At 32.8% G+C, this 19,255-nt stretch overlaps 2 protein-coding genes across 2 annotated transcripts; one reads left to right on the forward strand and one right to left on the reverse strand.

Moving 5' to 3' along the window:
• Positions 1-934: 934 nt before the first annotated feature.
• Positions 935-4,945, reverse strand: LOC117122169 (60S ribosomal protein L23a-like). Its single transcript, XM_033267677.1, has 6 exons — positions 4,895-4,945; positions 4,244-4,362; positions 3,990-4,129; positions 3,290-3,466; positions 1,233-1,302; positions 935-1,045 (listed from the first exon to the last, which is right to left on the reverse strand). Exons 1-6 carry the CDS (start codon positions 4,917-4,919, stop codon positions 1,031-1,033), a joined length of 546 nt encoding a protein of 181 aa, XP_033123568.1. The 5' UTR covers positions 4,920-4,945; the 3' UTR covers positions 935-1,030.
• Positions 4,946-5,584: 639 nt separating this feature from the next.
• Positions 5,585-18,622, forward strand: LOC117122154 (ras-related protein Rab-34-like). Its single transcript, XM_033267662.1, has 8 exons — positions 5,585-5,904; positions 9,037-9,128; positions 9,333-9,500; positions 10,116-10,180; positions 10,798-10,928; positions 11,145-11,235; positions 13,088-13,225; positions 13,816-18,622. Exons 1-8 carry the CDS (start codon positions 5,851-5,853, stop codon positions 13,893-13,895), a joined length of 819 nt encoding a protein of 272 aa, XP_033123553.1. The 5' UTR covers positions 5,585-5,850; the 3' UTR covers positions 13,896-18,622.
• Positions 18,623-19,255: the final 633 nt, after the last annotated feature.

Raw genomic sequence — 19,255 nt, forward strand, 5'->3', positions numbered from 1 at the left:
ATTTTTACCTATACACTTGCGCAATTAAGAATCTTGTGACGAAACTTGAACTGCGCATGCGTAGGCCTATAGAAAATTTTCGAAATCGGCCTTTAAGCATGGTTATTAGCCAATAAGATTAAACATGCAATTTTTGTTTTGTTTTTATAGGCACCTATCTTCCCTGGTCTCAGTCAAGCACATTTTGCAACCTCCTCCACTCCCAAGTATTCCTAGTTATTCATACAGTTGACCTTTTCGGAGGGTCAAGCAAACTTAACTGACCAATCAGAAGAGAGTCAGGAATAGGCGCTACACACACAGGTGTACGTACGTTAACGCTTTTGTTTTGTGGGTCTTTCCAATACAGTATTTTAAGAATTCCAGGTACTCATTTGTACTACTTGATGCCAACACAACACACACAAACTTTTGATTGAAAACCTGCCACACAACTATAGTACACTGTACAGCAGGGGTGGGCATAAAAATCGGTCAGAGGGCCAAAGTGAATTTCTGATTTAATACTGAGGGCCGCACCCAAACTTTGATCTTTGCAGTTCACTTCCAAAAACCTCCAAACACTGCCTTTACACCACTTCATTCCCAGTTTTAACATTGCCTTGTACACATGATTGCCATGATTGGTGTCGGGCCGTTAAAAAATGTGGTGTTTTCTAGCCGATGTTGCTCGGCGGGCTGCACACATAGGGTTTTTAATTCATATTTGCGGGCCACAAAAAAATTGCTGTTGGGCCGCAGGACGCACATTGCCCACCTGTGGTGTACAGCTTAACAATGCAGTTCTCCTCCAGGAAGGGGAGAAAGTTGACAATTATGGATCTAATAACCACGAGAAATAATGCTGTCAGCGCCCTCTATCCTAAAGGAGTGTTATGCTATACATTCATATATTGTATCGTCAACGTCATCATAAATAAATACACGTCATGCGTTCCTTTTTTTCATATCATTTATTTAAGTCGAACGATGAAACTTTTATAGACAAAAAAATTGTAAGATATTTCTGAATCTGATGTTTCATCCCAGTTTAGATAATGCCAATCTGAAAGAAAAAAAAAACAGAAAACATTTTAGCAAGATATATAGAACAGAAGTAGATTATTTATAAATTTTGAAAATAATGAGACTTTGTTTATAGCGAATCACAATAACCCATCCTGTAATTGGTCAGTGCATTTAATGTTAGATGGAAGAAATAGAAAAAAATAAATAAATGTGGAAATAGATACCTTGTTTGCAACATCCAAAGCATCATAGTCAGATTCCAACCTTACATAAGCCTTCTTCTGTCCATCAGGTCTGAGAAAAATGATTGAAATTGATTTTATCAATGTAATATTAAAATAACTGTTTTAACTAATTTGATTGCAGTTTAATAATAATAATAATAATAATCCTGACCATTAATGCTAATATTTTTTAATATGTTTATGTGAATACATACATACAGATACTGCATGTTTAATATTCAAATTCTAAGAAACAAGGCCAAAATGGTAAAACGGGACACAAGTGGTAACAGAACACTGGTCCATAATTGGCACTTTACACCATCACCTCCCTGGCAAAACCATCTTACAGTCGACCTTCCCATTTACGTACACCTTGGGCTGAAAGCAGTTCGTAATTGAGAAAATTCGTAAATAAGAAGTTCGTAAGAATAGCGCCCTCAAGTTTAAAAACGCCAAGTTGTGGCCTATAATTAGGCCTGCCTACCAACATCTAGGCTTAATTTTGCATTTAAGTGTTCAATAAACATTTATAGAAATCGTTGAAGAATCAATTAAATGTTAATGCAAGCAAACTAATATATTAAATATCGATTCATAATAGGCTAAGGAAATCGTTTCATGGATAGACCGACCTAATCTTCCATGTCACTAATAGGCTGACTGTTCAACATACAGTGGTGGTTTAGCCAAGGTTAAGCTGGGCCTAGCAGAAGCTCTCTGCTAACTTTAACTGGCATCTCTCCATAATTTGTAGCAAATTAAATTAGTAAACAAACATTGATATTAATTAGAGGCTTATTATTTATTTAATTTAGTCATGGTATCATTGCATAATTTAAAAAAAGAAACGGTTCCTATTTTTTTCGACCTTCCTGACTTCCAAACATGTGGTTTTGGTGCCTGTAGCATTGAATAATGGGTAATTGCTGATGTCATTTCTAAAAATAGAGCAGCTCTTGCTAATCGTTTTTTGACAGTGAAAAACAAATAACATAGATGCTTATTGAATATCCGAACAGTGATTTATTCTTAAAAGGATAAAAGGTTGATGTTACCATAATCTATACTCAAACTAGCTGATTCGATTTACAGTGCATTTAGACCGCAGGTAACCATAAGACAGAGTAGGGTAGGCCCCTGGTATAGGCTGCCAGCTTTGCACTTAGCCTAGCAGCATGCACTGCCTGCCTAAATTTCGGCTAGTTTTGATTATTTTACATCATGTATTGGTTTGACTTTCCTAAGCCTAAAGTAGTATGATGTATTTATGAAATGTACTGTATAACTAGTACTATAATGCATTTTTTTATGACCTTTGTAATTCGTTTTTCTTAAAATAAATAAAAATAGCAAAAATTAGACGAATAAATCTAGCGATGACGTCATCGGCCGAATGTTCGTAAAATAGAAGGTTCGTAAATGAGAAGTTCGTAAATGGGAAGGTCGACTGTACATCTTCCCCCTGCCCAAATTTACATTCTCTTTGGAAAAGAACATGGGACTAGCAATGGGCCTGTTTCTGCTGCTTCTCTTCAAACTACGGTATAAAGTATACCGTATAAAATACGGTATCTGAAATCCAGTGTCCCGTTTCTGCTAAAAGTACTTCTTGGGTGGTCGTTTTTAAAAGATCCTTTTTATTACCCAAAATGCCTTTCGTGAGACGTGTCATGCTCTGTTGGCTCTTGACCTCATGTCAGGGGTCATACAAGACACGGTATTTTTATAGGCAGCAGAAATGGGGTATGAAAAATATGGTATCTGTTGCTAAATACCGGAATAATTCCACAAAAATAGTGGGGAAAAATATGGTATATAAAATACGGTATATTTTTATGATCCCCATTTCTGCTGCTGCTGCAAAAAATACAGTGTTTTAAAAATACCGTATATATATATAAATATATATATATATATATACAGTATTTTTTTGGCAGCAGAAACAGACCAAATGTTTATTGCCAAATTTCCAACCAGGGGTAATGCTACACTGCAGTTGCTATGAGGACCAACTTATTTGCTCTACTTTAAAAATAAAGGAAATACATTTTCACCTAATTAGTGTGTTGACCTTTGACACTTTGATGTCATACAGTTTCTTGACAGCGGTCTTGATTTGGAATTTGTTGGCTTTAAGGGCGACTATGAAAACAAGCGTGTTGTTATCCTCAATTTTCTTCATTGCACTCTCAGTGGTGAGAGGGAATTTGATGATGCTGTAATCGTCCAACCTTCAAAAAACAAACAAAATTATACAAATTAAAGCAGATACAGTATTAATGAAAGAGTATCAGATCCATTTCTAATCCAGGTTATATAACAGGAGGCAAGAAATGGGTTAGTAAATACCAAACACTATTTTTATGGTTTCAGACATTTTTTAAATATACAGTTAAACTTGCCTAAGTCAATCTTATTTTACATGCCAAATTTTTGTGTTTTCCATTAATTAATGATCTGTACGTCGAATTATACCTAAAAGTCGAAAAATTTTTCAATGCCATTTTGGATTCGACTAGGCAAGTTCAACTGTATTTTTATTTATTTATTTAATTTTTTTTATTCATTGCATAATACATATTTACATAAGCAACAAGAGCAAAGAAAAATTTAACAGAAATCATAAACTACTCTACATTATATTTTCAGATATACCAGTCAATCAAATCAGAGAATACTGTACTTCATTAAAGATCAAACATTGCCTGTTGAGCGCGAATTAAGAATATTATAATGGTATGCAAGGCTACTGACTTGTTCCTCCTTGGTACACTCTTTCTTGGGTATCTAGGATTACGAGGTAACTTGAGGGTCTTGGGTCTCCTGAAGGTGACCTTGTAATGCACCTTCTTCTGGCGAGTTGCAATGCCTCCCTTCATCACAGACTTCTTGGCCTAAACAAAATATAAATCATTTTCATTAATGATCAATGAATACAGGGTATGAATTAATATGAATATACATGTAAATTAACTATAATTACACTAAACCTTGTCAACTGAACTTGCCTTCAATGCATCGCTCCTAGCTTTTGCTTTTGCCTTGACATCATCCTTTTTGGCTTTAGCCTCAATTTTTGATGCAGATTCCTGTGTGGCAGGGCCCTTCTTGCCAGCTTTTCTTTGTGCTGTAAATTAACAATAAACACAACTGTACCAACTAACAACAGTAACATTAACACAAACAAGCTACCTCCAACACTGTTTTGGCAACTAAATAATAATTAAATAACAAAATATCACATATAAATTACATAGAAATTTAATACAAAATTAAACGGGGGCACTCAGTCCATTTATAGGCCTAAGTACTAAGGTTTGCCAAGTCGTACACCCCATGTTTTAGTCGTACGGAGACTAGAGGTCCAGGCCCAACCGGGTAGGCCTAGCCTCTCTAGGCCAGGTGGTGCCCTGCCTACGTACGCATTTTCCTACGTACGTACGACCCAAACGGAATTCACCCAAACATGACATTCACATGTGGTCGGAGAGTTGATGGCATATTTTTTTTAATTGAAAATAAGCTTATTACAAAATAATTCAACGAGTATCTAATACTTGTTCATAAGTAGACTATTTTTAATATTAAATATCACATTAAATTGTAATCAATATGTTCGTTTTAGTGTACAAAATGTTGCAAATTTAGAGTCTTCTAACCTTGCGATCGAGCTTTGGGACCCATGTTGGAAAAAGAGACAGAAATCTTACTTTTAGTTTTACTTGATAAAATTAGATAATATATTACAGTGTTACCAGACTATTGATTATAATCCTCATAATATGTAAAATAAATTATATGATGAATATAATTTTTAATGTATTATTAAATAATCAAAAAGGCATTTTTTACGGTAAATACCTTAACAGAAATAATTCATATTGTACAGATTGTGAAATTTTTCACGAACAAACAAATCCTAACACTCCCACAATCCATTTGTGTTTCCTGCATAGAGCTATTAAACAACAGTGCTGACAAGATGGCGGAGCAATGCAGAGTTGTGTATGTGTACCATCCAAGATGGCTGCCGTAGGAAAGCGCCACCTTCAGGCTTATTATACATATTATTACCATAAATAAGCCTTCTGACTGAATATTATTTCATTAATGATAATTAGTATTGATAATGACAAATTATTAAACTGTCGTAGCCAAAAAGAGGCCAAGTAGAGCATCTTATTCAAATATTAAAAAGAATTAAAATCGTGTACATTACACCCCTACACCGCATCGCTCGAGTTTCAAAATACGGGTAACTAGCTGTACTGAACATTCTGTGTAAATTGAGGGCGCAATTGAAAATGATAGTGTTCAGGGGAAATTTGATTGGCTGAATCTATGGCAGCCATCTTGGATGGTACACACACACAGCTCTGCGTATTTCGAACAACGAATACATTGCTGTTAGCGCTCTAGTATTCTTATTATATCTCTATGTTTTCCTGTTCGTTCATCGATGATCACGCAACACAACAGTTACTGTCAACAAAACAGACACGAAAGTTGATCTGTAAAGCGGTGTGTTTTGTTTGATATAATTATCGAAGTGGTTATAGGGCTGGTAGGCCTAGTAACACTTTCAGCTGTTTCAATTCAAATTACAAAGGAAGAGATGAACAGTTTATCTAGAACACCAAGGGAACGGTCCATCATATGCTTTCCTGCGGTAAGCCCTGACTCAGTAACACTCTCACTTTTGACTTGTTGTTGCGTACTAATCCGAATCGGTGGACATGGGATTAAAACTCATCTGTCCCGACCTGTCTTCTGTTGCAATCCTGTAGTTTAGACCTAGTCCTAGGCTAGACAGTATAATTTGGACTAGCATAATAGGCGTAGATAATGATGTAGGCCTATGTAAATAGGAACTGCACTATGGGGAAGAATATTTTATTAGATGGACTTAGAAGTCCGTCTCTCTGGCATACTGTAAAGTTTTTGAATTGCATCGATGATGATACCTCAATTTGTTTAGCTAAAAAACCTGCTTAAATTTAATGAAGATGGTATATTTATGTGACTGTAAACAAATCAGTAAACGATATATCTATGTAAAATACATAACGCATGCGCAGTCATACTTTAGTTGGGTCAAGCGTTGAGACACCATCGAGCGAGAAGTACTTCCAAGAATGACCAGGTTTAGAGAGCATGTGATCCACACTCTACGAACTATGCTATGAGTATAAGCAAGAAGTAAAAAATATTGGATGCCAGTCAATTCAATCGGATGCCAGTCCGAGCGGATGCCAGTTTGAACGGATGTATTTAGTGCGAACTACAACAAGGGCGAATTTATCGTCGCCCTATTTTTGTATTTGTTTGTTTTATATGCAAAAAATGCTCTGTGCACTAAAGTTCTGAAATGTTTTTTGTACTTTTTGATAATTATTCCATGTCTAAAAGATGGCCGCTAGAAAGCACTTAGGCCCAATATTTCAAAACTATAGAATTTCGCACGTAGAATTCACAGTTTTTGTCTCCAGTTAGTTGAATTATATAGTGTTGTAACAGTATTTGTAGATTTACGATTTAGGCCTATATTTGTAAATGGGAGTAACTGTAATTGTAATTTTTATTCACCAGAGAAATTAAAAATATTTTTACGTATATGGTATCAGAAGATGCACAAATCATTGGTGTAGTAGTGTGACACAGGGGCGGATCCAGTGTAGGGGACGGGAGAGGCACGTGCCGCCCTCGTCTTGCCACTAAATTTTTAAAATATCAATGCATATTACAGTAATGTTATATGCTACTCACTTATCTACAGTATTCTGAAACTGTTGTGCCCACACCCCGCCGTTTGAAAAATTCTGGATCCTTCAGCCCCTGTGACAAGACTATCAACAGCACAGTAATAGACATCATACGAATTTTCTCCACTACTCAACCATTTGTCTATAGTTCAAAACCCACTTTTTTTAAAACTTAGCATGTGGAAAGATTAACAATGACTTAACATTATTTTTATAAACGTAGGTATGTTTAATTGTAAATTGTTAACCTTATAAATCAATTAAATACGATTTTTTTTTATACATAAGGCTATAGGCTTCACCCCCGGACCCCACCGGGGCTTTTCCCTTTGCTCTAGTGTCGTATCTAGAAGTCTTGAAATGGGGGTGCTGATTGGGGGCGCAAAGGTTAAGTAGGGGGCTCGATGATCAGTTGAGGGATGCTAACTCGCAAAGTAAGGTGATTTTTAACTACTTGCAATTGATTTATTTTTTGGGGGGGGCGACTGGGGGCGAGTGATTTTTGGAGGGGTGTCCTTTCCCACGCACCCCTAGATACGCCAGTGCCTGGCTCCCAGGCAAAGCCTGAGCCCCGGCCGAATGCAAATTGTTAGCTCAAAAAAGGAAATTTTAAAGTAATTCATACATAACTCGCACAGGCTGTTGTTTGCACAAGTGAATTTTTTCTCCGCTCGAACTAGCATCTGCTCGAATAAATTCCGCTCGAAACCGCTCAAATCCGCAATCGCTCAAAGTGGCATCCGCTCGAATTGACTGGTTCCCATATTTATGAATGTATTTTAAAGATATTTAATCGTTATGAATAAAGTAAGACAAAACATGTATTTTAATGTTTTATTCAAACAAAAACAACATTGGCAGTTAACGGTCAGTTCACCCAAAAAAATATAGTTGACTGCGCATGTGTTATCTATTTCACATATATATATCGTTTACTGATTTGTTTATGGCGACTTAAATATATCCAACTTCCTAAATTTAATTTGTGCGGAAAATCACTAGGAAATAGATTTGCTGCATTAATTATACATATATATTAAGATTAGGAAAAAACCTAATTTTCGGCAAAATCTGTGCAGAAATTTGCCCGGATTTCAAGGCCAAATTTTTGCGCAGAGGATTATATTCCCCATGCATGCCTTACTTTACAAATACAATTAAGAATGGGTATTTATATAAAAAAGTGTAATTTAATAAAGCAGTTAAGGAAAGTTAGTGTCAAGCCCTAATGATCAGCTCTGGCTGGATTGACCACCCTCATCGAAGATTGTTGAAATAAATTTAAAAAAAAAACATTCAGCACCTTGTCTCGGATGTATGTAAAATCATTGGAACAATACCACAACCTTTTTTAAAGAAAAGGCAAAATCTTAAAAACAATATTTACAATAGTTATGCATATTTCCACCAGAACAGACTTCTGTCTGTAGTTGCTAAAGAAAGTTTGCCTAATTACAGATGTATGGAAATAGACTAAAATACTAGTCAATATTTTATTGTATATTTTATATATCATGTATTTTAAATATTTTAATGAAAATGAATGTACTCATGTTATTTCAATTTTATTTGACCAATTAAATTGAATCTTGAATTGTATAAATTTATGAAAAATAAATGTAACAATTTTCATGAACATTCTTGTAAAAAAGAGTTTCTAGCCATCATTGACTGGAAATTTTCAGTTGAGTTTATGTCACTGATGAATGTTTTGAGAGATTAACTACCATACTGTTATTGGCTGATTATGATATGATGTTTACAATTTATGCCACACTTATTTAATGAAATACTGTAAGTGTATAGGCTTAAAAGTAAAATTATTATTTTTTTATTCTGGTACTGATACTAGTGCAGTTGGCACAATGCACATCTTGGTATTGGCTTATTATACAGAGTGACTTATTGAGGGGCGTGTGTTAAGGTGATATTTAGTGCGTTGTCAATCCATCCTCTCATTTGGACTTAGCTCTAGGTGTATTCCAATTATATAGTGATGGTTTAATGATGTAAAATCTATCATAATATCCCATTTTCAGTGCTATCTAGATATTGCTACACCATACAAACAGAACGAGTTTAGTAGCAAAGTAAGGACTGCCTGTCTGTCAAATAAAACTGGAACAGTTGGGTGAGTTTACTAAAAATGTGTGTATTTAAAATATTATGTATACACACTACCCTATTGGCATAAAACATTACATTTATATATTTATGCAGCCTTGCTTTTCTTATTTATATGAGCATATTGCAAAAAAATATATTTATTTTCAATTTGATTATTTCAATCTGTTACTTAACAGCGGTCTGACTTTTTAAAATTAATCAATTACAGATTGAAAGTTTCTAAAGCAATAGTGATAGGGGATGTAGCAGTTGGTAAGACCTGTCTTGTGAATCGTTTCTGTCACCAAGTGTTTGATCGTGATTATAAAGCAACAATCGGGGTTGACTTTGAGGTCGAGAGGTTTGACATTCTTAACGTACCGTTCAATCTTCAAATGTAAGTTCAAACGTGATACATAATTTTTTTTTAAACTTCATTAATTCATTCACTTTTTATACACTCATTCATATTTACAGCATTTTCATTCAAAGTACAAGCATCAATTTACTCACTTAAAAAAAATTCCATTAAATTATTCATTTTTATAAACTACATACTGAATATTCTCATGTATTTAAGACGAAGCTTAAAATAGCAAATTACAGTCATAAAACAGGGGGTCGTCTTATATGCGCAGCATACACAAAAATAGTTAAATAATTTTCTCAAACTCGGGGGTCATTTTATACTCAGATCGCTTTATACGCGAGAATATACGGTACCAAAATTTCATTAGCATACATTCTATCCATTTATGCATGTGTGAATTCAAAATGGATTTACTCACAAACTGCATACACTCATTTTCAAATTCATTCACATACTGTACTTTACGTTCATTTCATACATGCAGTCATTCATATTGTACAGTATTCTGTACATTCTTTCATTGTATGGTTTCATTTTTATGCCTCAATATCTGTTTCATAATTTTTAAACTTGATTTACTGCTAGAAATATTGCTAATTCTTTCTCATGTATTCATGCTTTGTGCAATGCTCATATTTGTAGATGGGACACTGCAGGACAGGAGAGGTTCAAGTGCATAGCTGCAGCTTATTACAGGGGTGCCCATGGTAATGACATTTATTATTTACCTTAAGTGTTAACCTTAAGTGTTATACTTAAGTTTTAACCTTAACTGTCAACCCATTTAATGGTTGTCACAGGCAGGCAGAGTGTCATTATGCTACCGGAGGTTGTTATAATGGTCTTTATTGACCACCATCATAGCAGACCATTAGGGAATTCTCTCTGCAAACATTCAATGAACAAAAAAAATATTGAAAATATAATGTAAAAGTAAAATACTGTAATATAAACAAGAAATTGACATACATAGTACAGATACTGTATATAGTTTGGTTTTAATAAAATTTATTTTATTATTTTCTTTTTTTATATAATTTCAAAAAATTGATTTCGTACTTCTTTCTTTCTTTCATTTATTACCCATAAATATAACAGATTATACAGCATATAAAAGAAAATCAAATGATGGGTAATAGGAACTAGAGAAAAATAGCATACAAGCTAATTGAGTCTAGCCCCAAACAATAAGTTTAAATAATAAAGTGTACATGGCGATTTGATGTACCAAATCAAAAGTTCGACATCATACAGTATAAGTTAAATTATTATTCTAACTTAAACTTTATATAAAATATTTCATTTTTTTCTTTGTTGTCATTAGTTGTTATTATAGTATTTGACATGTCAGACCCATACACACTCCAGCATGCCAAGAAATGGTACGATGAGGCTAAGAATGAATGCAGACCAGATGCTCATATTTTTTTAGTTGGAACAAAGAAGGATCTTTGTGTAAGTTTGGAAAATACTAATTAATTGATATAATAATTAATTATCACTTTAATAACACTGTTAAATGTATTTTATAGATGTTCTTGATAAAGGTTTTGATTTTGTTTAATAATATATTCGTTTTCTGTATAATATTTCATCACCAGGAAATAAGTAATGCAATATTAAACCATGATAGAATATTACAATTATCTTACAAATCTTTTTACTTCTCAGGCAGACCATCAATTACATGAATTAGAGGGCTTAGCAACAAAGTTAGCAACTGATATTGCAGCGGAATACTGGGCAGTGTCGTCTTTAACTGGTGAGGGACTATAGGCAGTTCTATTGACATGTCTTCCAACTAAAATTTGAATGTCTGCATCTTCTTAGTGGTTTCTGACTTGTTACTTGTTTCTTCTATATAGACAAGTAGAAATTGATCTCCCAGTCAAACAAATTGCAAAAGTTTGTTTCGTTGCTGAAGAATGTTCTTTTGCTTGTTACAATTAGCATATCCAAAATCTACCTTGATTGGCTTATACTTAATTACTTAATTTGCATATTCAAAATGGACACCATTTGGAAACTTTGCAGCTAAAGTTCTCCTTAACCATTACATTTTGAGCATATAGATGTATTGGGTACAAATATAAAAAAAACCCCCAAAGAATCCAAATCACACATTTGATTTGCCAAATGACCTCTCGGTGACATTAGGTCAAAGGTCAACCTCTTATTTAGGATGCTACAAGATATTTGCATAAAGAAATGCAAGTGTTTACTATAAATATTTACATGTAAATATCATATTTATCTATAGTGCTTATCCTTACAGTTACAAAGTGCTAACTATGTATTGTAATTCATCCCAAGGACAGCTCACACCAACTAAAACTAAAACTTGTGGTTTTTCATAGTAGCACTGTAGTTGTATGGAAATGGCTTTGTCGTGTATGCCATTTTAGCATAGCCAGTATAGCATATTGGAGAGGTCAGGATGTTTTATTTTAAAATAATTAAATTTTTAGAACAGTTGGTGCAGCAGCTTTGACTCAGGTTCTCACTCATATGTGGATGAGGCTCAAATTGTGTACTGTCCATTTTGACTTAGTGAATTTTTGCTAAGCGCTTTATGTATATTATTGTCTTGTTCATCCAGGAGTATAATGGATGGATACCTGGTAGGGTTAAAATAATCTATATATTAGTCAGTGCTGAATCTCCCTATGGGAGGAGAAGAGGTTGCATTTGTTTATTTTTTTTAAATTTATTTGATTACTATACCCCTATTGAACAGCAAATACAAAATTCAACACTTAAAGGTTGGAAAATTATATGGGAAAAGTATAATATTATTATATATATTTATCTGGATAACACTTCTAGAAATGGTCAGTATATACTGACATACCACACATTGTTATTATTTTATGTGGGCCCAAGATTAATGATGACCTATCTTGTGAGAGAAACATTTTTTACCATTTTTATGGACAGCGACCCTTCCAGTTATTCATATACGGCCAGCTAATACTCAAGGGCAATTGTTACATATATAATGTGGTAATTTAAATCATTAGGATTTCTTATTACTTTAACGCAGCACAACTGAAACCATGTGATCCAATCTGAACGTTTTGCACGTGCTCATATTGCTAGCTGGAGATTTCCTTAAAAACCCTGCGTCTCTAAAATTAGTAATGTACTAATAACAATGTGAAATCAAAAATTGATTAAACAAGTTTACTTTGTCAATCTAAAAAGTCACATTTCTGACATTGCGGGATTGAATATACTAGTCTCCCTGTAATTAACGACTCCTCCAATTAAAGGCCACCTCTAATTAAAGACCACTTTTCTGTGGTCCCAAATTAAGAAATGTCTTTTATTTTTATTATTCTAATTAGAGACCAAAGTTGATAAAGACCACGGAAACCCCATTCCCAAAAGCGGTCTATAATTGGAGGGAGACCTGTTGAAATTTGTTTATATATTAATTTATATTTTTATTTGCTTGTTTGTTTATTTATTTTATATGCTTTTTTATTTGTTTGTTAAACCATTTAGTATCAATCAACAATTACTGTAATAAGCATTAATAATTATTTTTTGTTGCTGTACTGTAATCAAATATTAATGATAAATTTTTTAAAACACTTTTTTATTGATTGCAGGTGAAAATGTAACAGATTTTTTTGAAAGGGTGGCTGCAATGTCTTTTGATCACTCAGTGTGCAAGGAACTGGACGACATTGACTCAAGGATGGTTGGCAAACGGATAGGAGGGGGAAGCAATCTTCTTAGTAATAGTAGTAAGTGAAACATTTATTCACCAAGGGAGGGGGTTGGGGGGAGGTTGTGGGGGAAATGTAGGCAGGACAACTTCATTTTAAAATGTTAGAAGGTTAGAACACCAAAATAGTATTTTTTCATTTAAAAATAGTTTTGTTACTGTTAATTTAATTATATTCTTTTATTTGTTTATATTTATATCATAAAATTTGTAAACATTATTTTATCATCATCTTTGTTGTCATTTAGCACATGGGTGGCCATAAAAATTGGTCACAGGGACAAAGTGAATTGTAGATTTAACACTGAGGGCCGCACCTTTTTTGCACTCCCTTTATACCACTTTATGCTCATTTTTAATATTACTTTTTACAGATGATCGGTGTTGGGTCATCAAAAACAGGGTTTTCTAGCCAAAGATGGTTGGTGGGCCACACAAATAGGGTTTTATTTGTTTTCGCCTGCCACAATATAATCTCCGCAGGGCTGTCTTGATTTAGCATTATTACGATAGTATTATATAACATTAATTTTGGCGAATATTTATAATTCCTTATATAACATTATTAATCAGTTTTCTCACCGGATTTATTTCTGTTTTTTTTTTTAGAATCAGAAAAAACCATAACACTCTCAGGTAGTCCAAGTAGTTTAAAAAAAGAAGAAAAACACAAAGGTGACTGTTGCTAGGAAACAAGCAAATTACTTATTATGGGCCATCTTACAATAATATTCAAATTCAGACATTCAAGTGAGGGAGCTGTTTGTTTGCATACTGTAGGACAAAAGCGAACAAAAATTTAAAATTGGAGAAGAATGTACTGTTAATAGGTAAAGGATGGGTGAAGATGGTTTACAGTTCATAGCTGCCACTTACCAATCTATACATTGCTTTTTAAAATGTCTCTACTAATAGTATTTCCACGATAAGTATTTCCAATTTAGTTACTAATTAAATATAAATTAATTATCCTTCACTTGCTGATTAACTGGACATTCAGTGTTATGTTTTTTAATTACTGAACTAATTAACAAATTTGAAATAGAGGCTGAGTGTGTGTTTTTTATTTAAATGGTTCTTCTCAGAACCAAATAACATCAATTGAGATTTGTAGCATATGCCATATGGTGTAATGAATGCATATAATAATAATTATTGCCATTCGTCATGCAAATCTTCTTTTTTTAAAATTAAAAATTGCGTACTTGTATATTTAGGTAAGCCACTACCTTTGATTAAAGAAAATATTTTCCTCATCAAATAACAAATGCTTAAATAATGCCATTCCTATATTTCTTTGTATTAAAGCCAGGCTCCGGAGGGGAAAGAATTTGTTTATATGGTGCACAATTGATTTTTTAAAGATACTTTTGATGACAAAACCCAGGAATGAATAAAGAGTTATAGATTTTTATTTTTGATTATTTAGATTATTTAAAAACAGTGGGGAAGGGACTTGACCAGCTTTTAAATATCAAAAAATCTCATTATCCATTTCCAAGTTTTTCGTCAAAACACCATTTTTGTGTCAAAGGCCGTGTTTCCGCAGCATTTATGATTTCTCTGATAATATTTTATCCCATCATGCAAAATTATGGACAACAACGCAATGTGTTCAACATGAAAACATCGGTTTTGTTGACCTAGCAGGTGATCCTTTTTTTGCGCGAGATGTGTAGGCCTGTGTGAAGAATTAAATCGTTCGGTGATATTTCACTCTGGGAAATGTACTGTTACAATGATGTTTCATTGTACTTGTATATAGGGAGTGAGAAGACGAAAAAGAATGCTAGCTGTGTTTGGTGTGCTGTACGATATAATAAACAATAGGTAGAGATAGACTTAGGCCCAGCCAGGCACTGTCGATGTCAAACGCAGCCGAATCAGGCTTTTTAAAATCTTTAATAAGCACAATAAATGTACTTGCTTTTTTGATGCGGTGTTTGATACAAGGTGTAGGCCCCTAGGTCTACTATTAGTTGCATTAGATACTAACTACCCAAAAGAATTCTTTGCATGACCATGATTTGATATTGGTCAAAGGTTATTATTTTCGCATTCAAAGCTTTTTCCGATAAGTTATCTAATTCTCATGCGAAAATTTATCAGAAACTTTGGGCATGGTTTATGCAGCGAAAAAAATAACAAAGTGGCTGCTTTCCGATAATTCATTGGGTAATAAGTGCTGCACGGTAAAATCAGAAATCAGTTGTACAAAATATCAAAAAAGTGTTTTTCCTCCAGTTAAGAAGATGTTTGTGATTTTAAAAGTTTAAAAAAAATGATTTATGTCTATTTGGTATGTTAATAAGATATTGGTTTTTTTAAATGAGCAATTGCATTTCATATATATAATTTTTTTTTTCTATTTTATTGCCATTTGAAAGTGAAAGTATTTTCTGTGGAGGTTGTTTCCTTATTTTTTTTTAATGATACAGAGTATTAAGTATTAAGGAAGTACAACCATTTTGTGCTATACAATTGTTAATGCCTAAACTAAATAAAATTTGTAATATGAGATCAAACTTATAATGATTCTATTTTAAAATTGAATAGGGCATCAACTTTAAAATTGTCCACATTAATATACTATCAAATGTATTTCCTAAAACTCATCAATGAAAATTGATATATTTATTTATTTATTTATTGTTATATGAAATATGTTGATAATTATTAATATTATAGTAATACTGTATAACTTATTTAATTTAATGTTATATAACTAACTATTTTAAGATAACTGAAATAATTATTTGTATCATGTGGCCTTCCACAGTGCTTGAATAATAGAATTAATGCATCTCAGCCTTGATTAATCTATGCAATACCACTATTATAGTATACTATATACTATGCTATACCACTATACCATATTATATTATATTATGATATATATACCACTATGTACACCATACTTATACCACCGCATGAACAAAACAGAAGGAATGAATATATGTTTATGAGATATTGATTTTAAAGAGATATACATGTATTTAATCAAACTCAAAAACATATTTTCTAAGAACATATAATACATCACCAAGTATTGAAATACACGCCATGGTGTGGGATCAATATTTCAACATTACAGTAATTATGTCATCATCCGGAATCTTTTATCCATAATGCATTTAATTTTCGAAATTACATAAAATTGGGAAATTCTCTTTTGAAGCATTATTAATTAAGATATAAATAGACCCACCCATGCTTTAAAATTGATTATGTTGTGACTAAATTGATTCATACCCCACCCCTTCCTCCCACCTCAGTTTAAACCATTGGCATCTTGGAGTCTTGAAATGGGTGATGTTGGGCAGATCAATGAAAATGTATGGGGCGCTCGCTACCTTTAACTTTTGATCTTGATTTTCTGCTTCAAACATTTTCAATGGGTGAGTGACCCCTAGGTTGCCGCTGGTTTAATCCCACCTCTTGTCAATTTTGCAATCACACCATTCTTATAATTCTTTGAAAATAAGTAATTATGATAATGATAATATTCAATAACAAATAATACTTTGTAATAAATTGAAATTGTGATCTTCCAAAGTGCAACACCATAATAAACATTGACAAATATCATAAGTGGAAAATAGATTTTTAGATTAGAATAATGAGCCCACCAATATTAAGAATATACATTGAGTATCAATTATTAAATAATAAGCCCACCAATATGAAGAATGTACATTGATTAACAGTGACTATTAATTTAGGATGTACAAATCACTCAAAACCTAGATCTAATTTTAGATATTTGTTGGAGAGATCAAGTGTACTTTTTTCATATAAAACAATTTTTTAATGTTTGCAATGAAATATTTATGTTAGTTTTTATATTATATAGACAATAATAGCATTAAATCTAATTTTTATTTGCTATAATGCTAACAGTTCTCAAGCACTAAACTAATTAAAATGCAATCTGTAAAATTTATTTTCGGAAATGTATTGTTTTTGTCTAGTGATGTCATCATATATATTGTATATTAATTGTATAATGTCTTTCGGTCATTGTTGGTGTTTTCATGCCAATATTGGCCATTTAACTTTTGCTATTTAAACTTCAATTGATATTTTTTACTTGTAATTTTAAGTAGATTTTATTAAGTGCAAATTATCTGATGATACAAATTACTTTGTATTACAAATTGTTATTAACTTGTTGACAATTACATAGGGGGAGAAACATTTTATTGTGAAGTATATTTTATGTAAAATGTGAATTTCAGGATGAAAAATATGTGAGGCAATTCATTTATGTATTTTCATTTGTTGTCATTTATTTTACCCTCTTGGGTTATGTGTTTTGAATATTAATGGAACAATCAGCTGTTATGTTCTGGCTTCGAAAATTAATAAACCAATTGGTTGTCAGGTTATAGGTGTTTTCGAACATTAACAGACCAATCAGCTGTAACGTTAGCATTTTTAACTTTAATAGACCAATCAGAAACTCAATGAAGAACTTAGGTCAGTATTTTAGACAGATTATATCTGACAGACACTTCAATTGCTATCGGTCACTTTGAAAGTGTCTGATCTGATATATAGTTCCACACCATTCCAAACCATTCCCTACCCCATACCCCCTTCCCAATACACACCATTTTTTTATGGTACACTTGCCAACAAGCTTATATATCAAGTTGTCCTGGTATTGATGCAGTTGATGTTATGCTTTTGCCTGTATTGTGTGCTACCTGGGTGTTTTTCTTATCATTTATTATCAATATTTGTATGTTATCTCAATGTAGTTTATGCAAACGACTTGATCAATTTTTGTTATCATAGTATTCTGTAACATTGGCCACATTTACATTTATATTATTTATTAAACTATTTTGTTGTTTGTCCTGTTATTGGTTACGTTCAGTTTAGATTTTTTTGATGACAACATTTTTAACATATTTTGCAACATACTATAGTTTTGTTTTTTTTATGAATTATTAGTCATTATTATTATTACCAATTGCTTTAAATGAAGTGTTAAAATGCAGACATTGTAAATAAATTAAAAAAAAAACATATAATAATCATCTAATGAAGCAAAGACCAAAAATGTAGTAAAACCAACTCTGCTTAGTTTTGTGCAGCCTTACTATGCAGTTCAAATGTATATATTATTACTATTGTAATAACTTATTATTATTATTATTATTATTATTATTATTATTATTGGTGTTGTTATTATGTTTTGTTTTGTAGGGCCAATGTACTGTATTACCGATTATATTTCTCTTTTTAAGTTAAGCCTAACTAATCATCAACAGACTAAAGTATGTGTTTCCTATGTTTTGTGTATACATGTTTTTCCGTTTATAAGATGTCATTGTGTATATTATAAAACCAGGAAAGCCCAAAATCTACGCAGAAAATTTTGAAATAAAAATATATTTTGCATGTGAAATATAAACTTTTCGCGTCTATTTATTAAAAGTATTTCAAGAAAGTTATCCCTTACAGCAATTCTACCTCATAGGGATGCTCTATATGAGGCAAGTCAGTTATTTAAAAAGTAAACTAATTGGTGGCGAATCCAGGGGTGGGGGTGAATATGAGACGAAGTTTTCAGGAGGATACACCCCTCAAACTCCACACTCCTCCCCCTCATAATAGAAACCCTTCCCAAACCAGCACCCATATAATTTATGAATTTATGCCTTTGTGTCTTCACTAAATTAGAGTTCACGCTACAAAAATAATAATGTAGGTTTGCGTATGCTTTCGTTTGGGTGATATGTTTTGATGTAATATAATTACAGTAGAAGCTCTCCTTTGAGACACCCAGCCGGTTTCCACAAGGCGAATTTTTTAGCGCAAAGCGAAAGCATCCTTCATGCGCATGCTCATTCACATTTTTATCAGGAGTTTTCGCTTCAGTGAAATTGGTAGTTTGAACTGTTTCGAACGACGCCTTTGATTCTCGCAAATAAATTCGCCGTGGAAAACCGCCTTTAAGCCTGTTTTCCACTTGCGAATTTATTCGCGAAAATCGAAAGCGTCGGTTCATGCGCATGCATATTCAAATTTCTATTGGAGT

This window comes from Anneissia japonica, unplaced genomic scaffold (genome assembly GCF_011630105.1).
Source record: "Anneissia japonica isolate Jap-2015-1 unplaced genomic scaffold, ASM1163010v1 scaffold288265_len830512_cov201, whole genome shotgun sequence".
NCBI lineage: Eukaryota > Metazoa > Echinodermata > Crinoidea > Comatulida > Comatulidae > Anneissia > Anneissia japonica.

Excerpts from the sequence above, each read along its gene's own strand:
- LOC117122169 (XM_033267677.1), bottom strand. The coding sequence starts at position 4,919 with ATGGGTCCCAAAGCTCGATCGCAAG. Across the intron at positions 4,363-4,894 it reads TCCCAAAGCTCGATCGCAAG|CACAAAGAAAAGCTGGCAAG; the intron begins GTTAGAAGACTC and ends GTTAATTTACAG. Across the intron at positions 3,467-3,989 it reads AGTGTACCAAGGAGGAACAA|GTTGGACGATTACAGCATCA; the intron begins GTCAGTAGCCTT and ends TGTTTTTTGAAG.
- LOC117122154 (XM_033267662.1), top strand. The coding sequence starts at position 5,851 with ATGAACAGTTTATCTAGAACACCAAGGGAACGGTCCATCATATGCTTT. Across the intron at positions 9,129-9,332 it reads AATAAAACTGGAACAGTTGG|ATTGAAAGTTTCTAAAGCAA; the intron begins GTGAGTTTACTA and ends AATCAATTACAG. Across the intron at positions 10,181-10,797 it reads TTATTACAGGGGTGCCCATG|TTGTTATTATAGTATTTGAC; the intron begins GTAATGACATTT and ends TGTTGTCATTAG.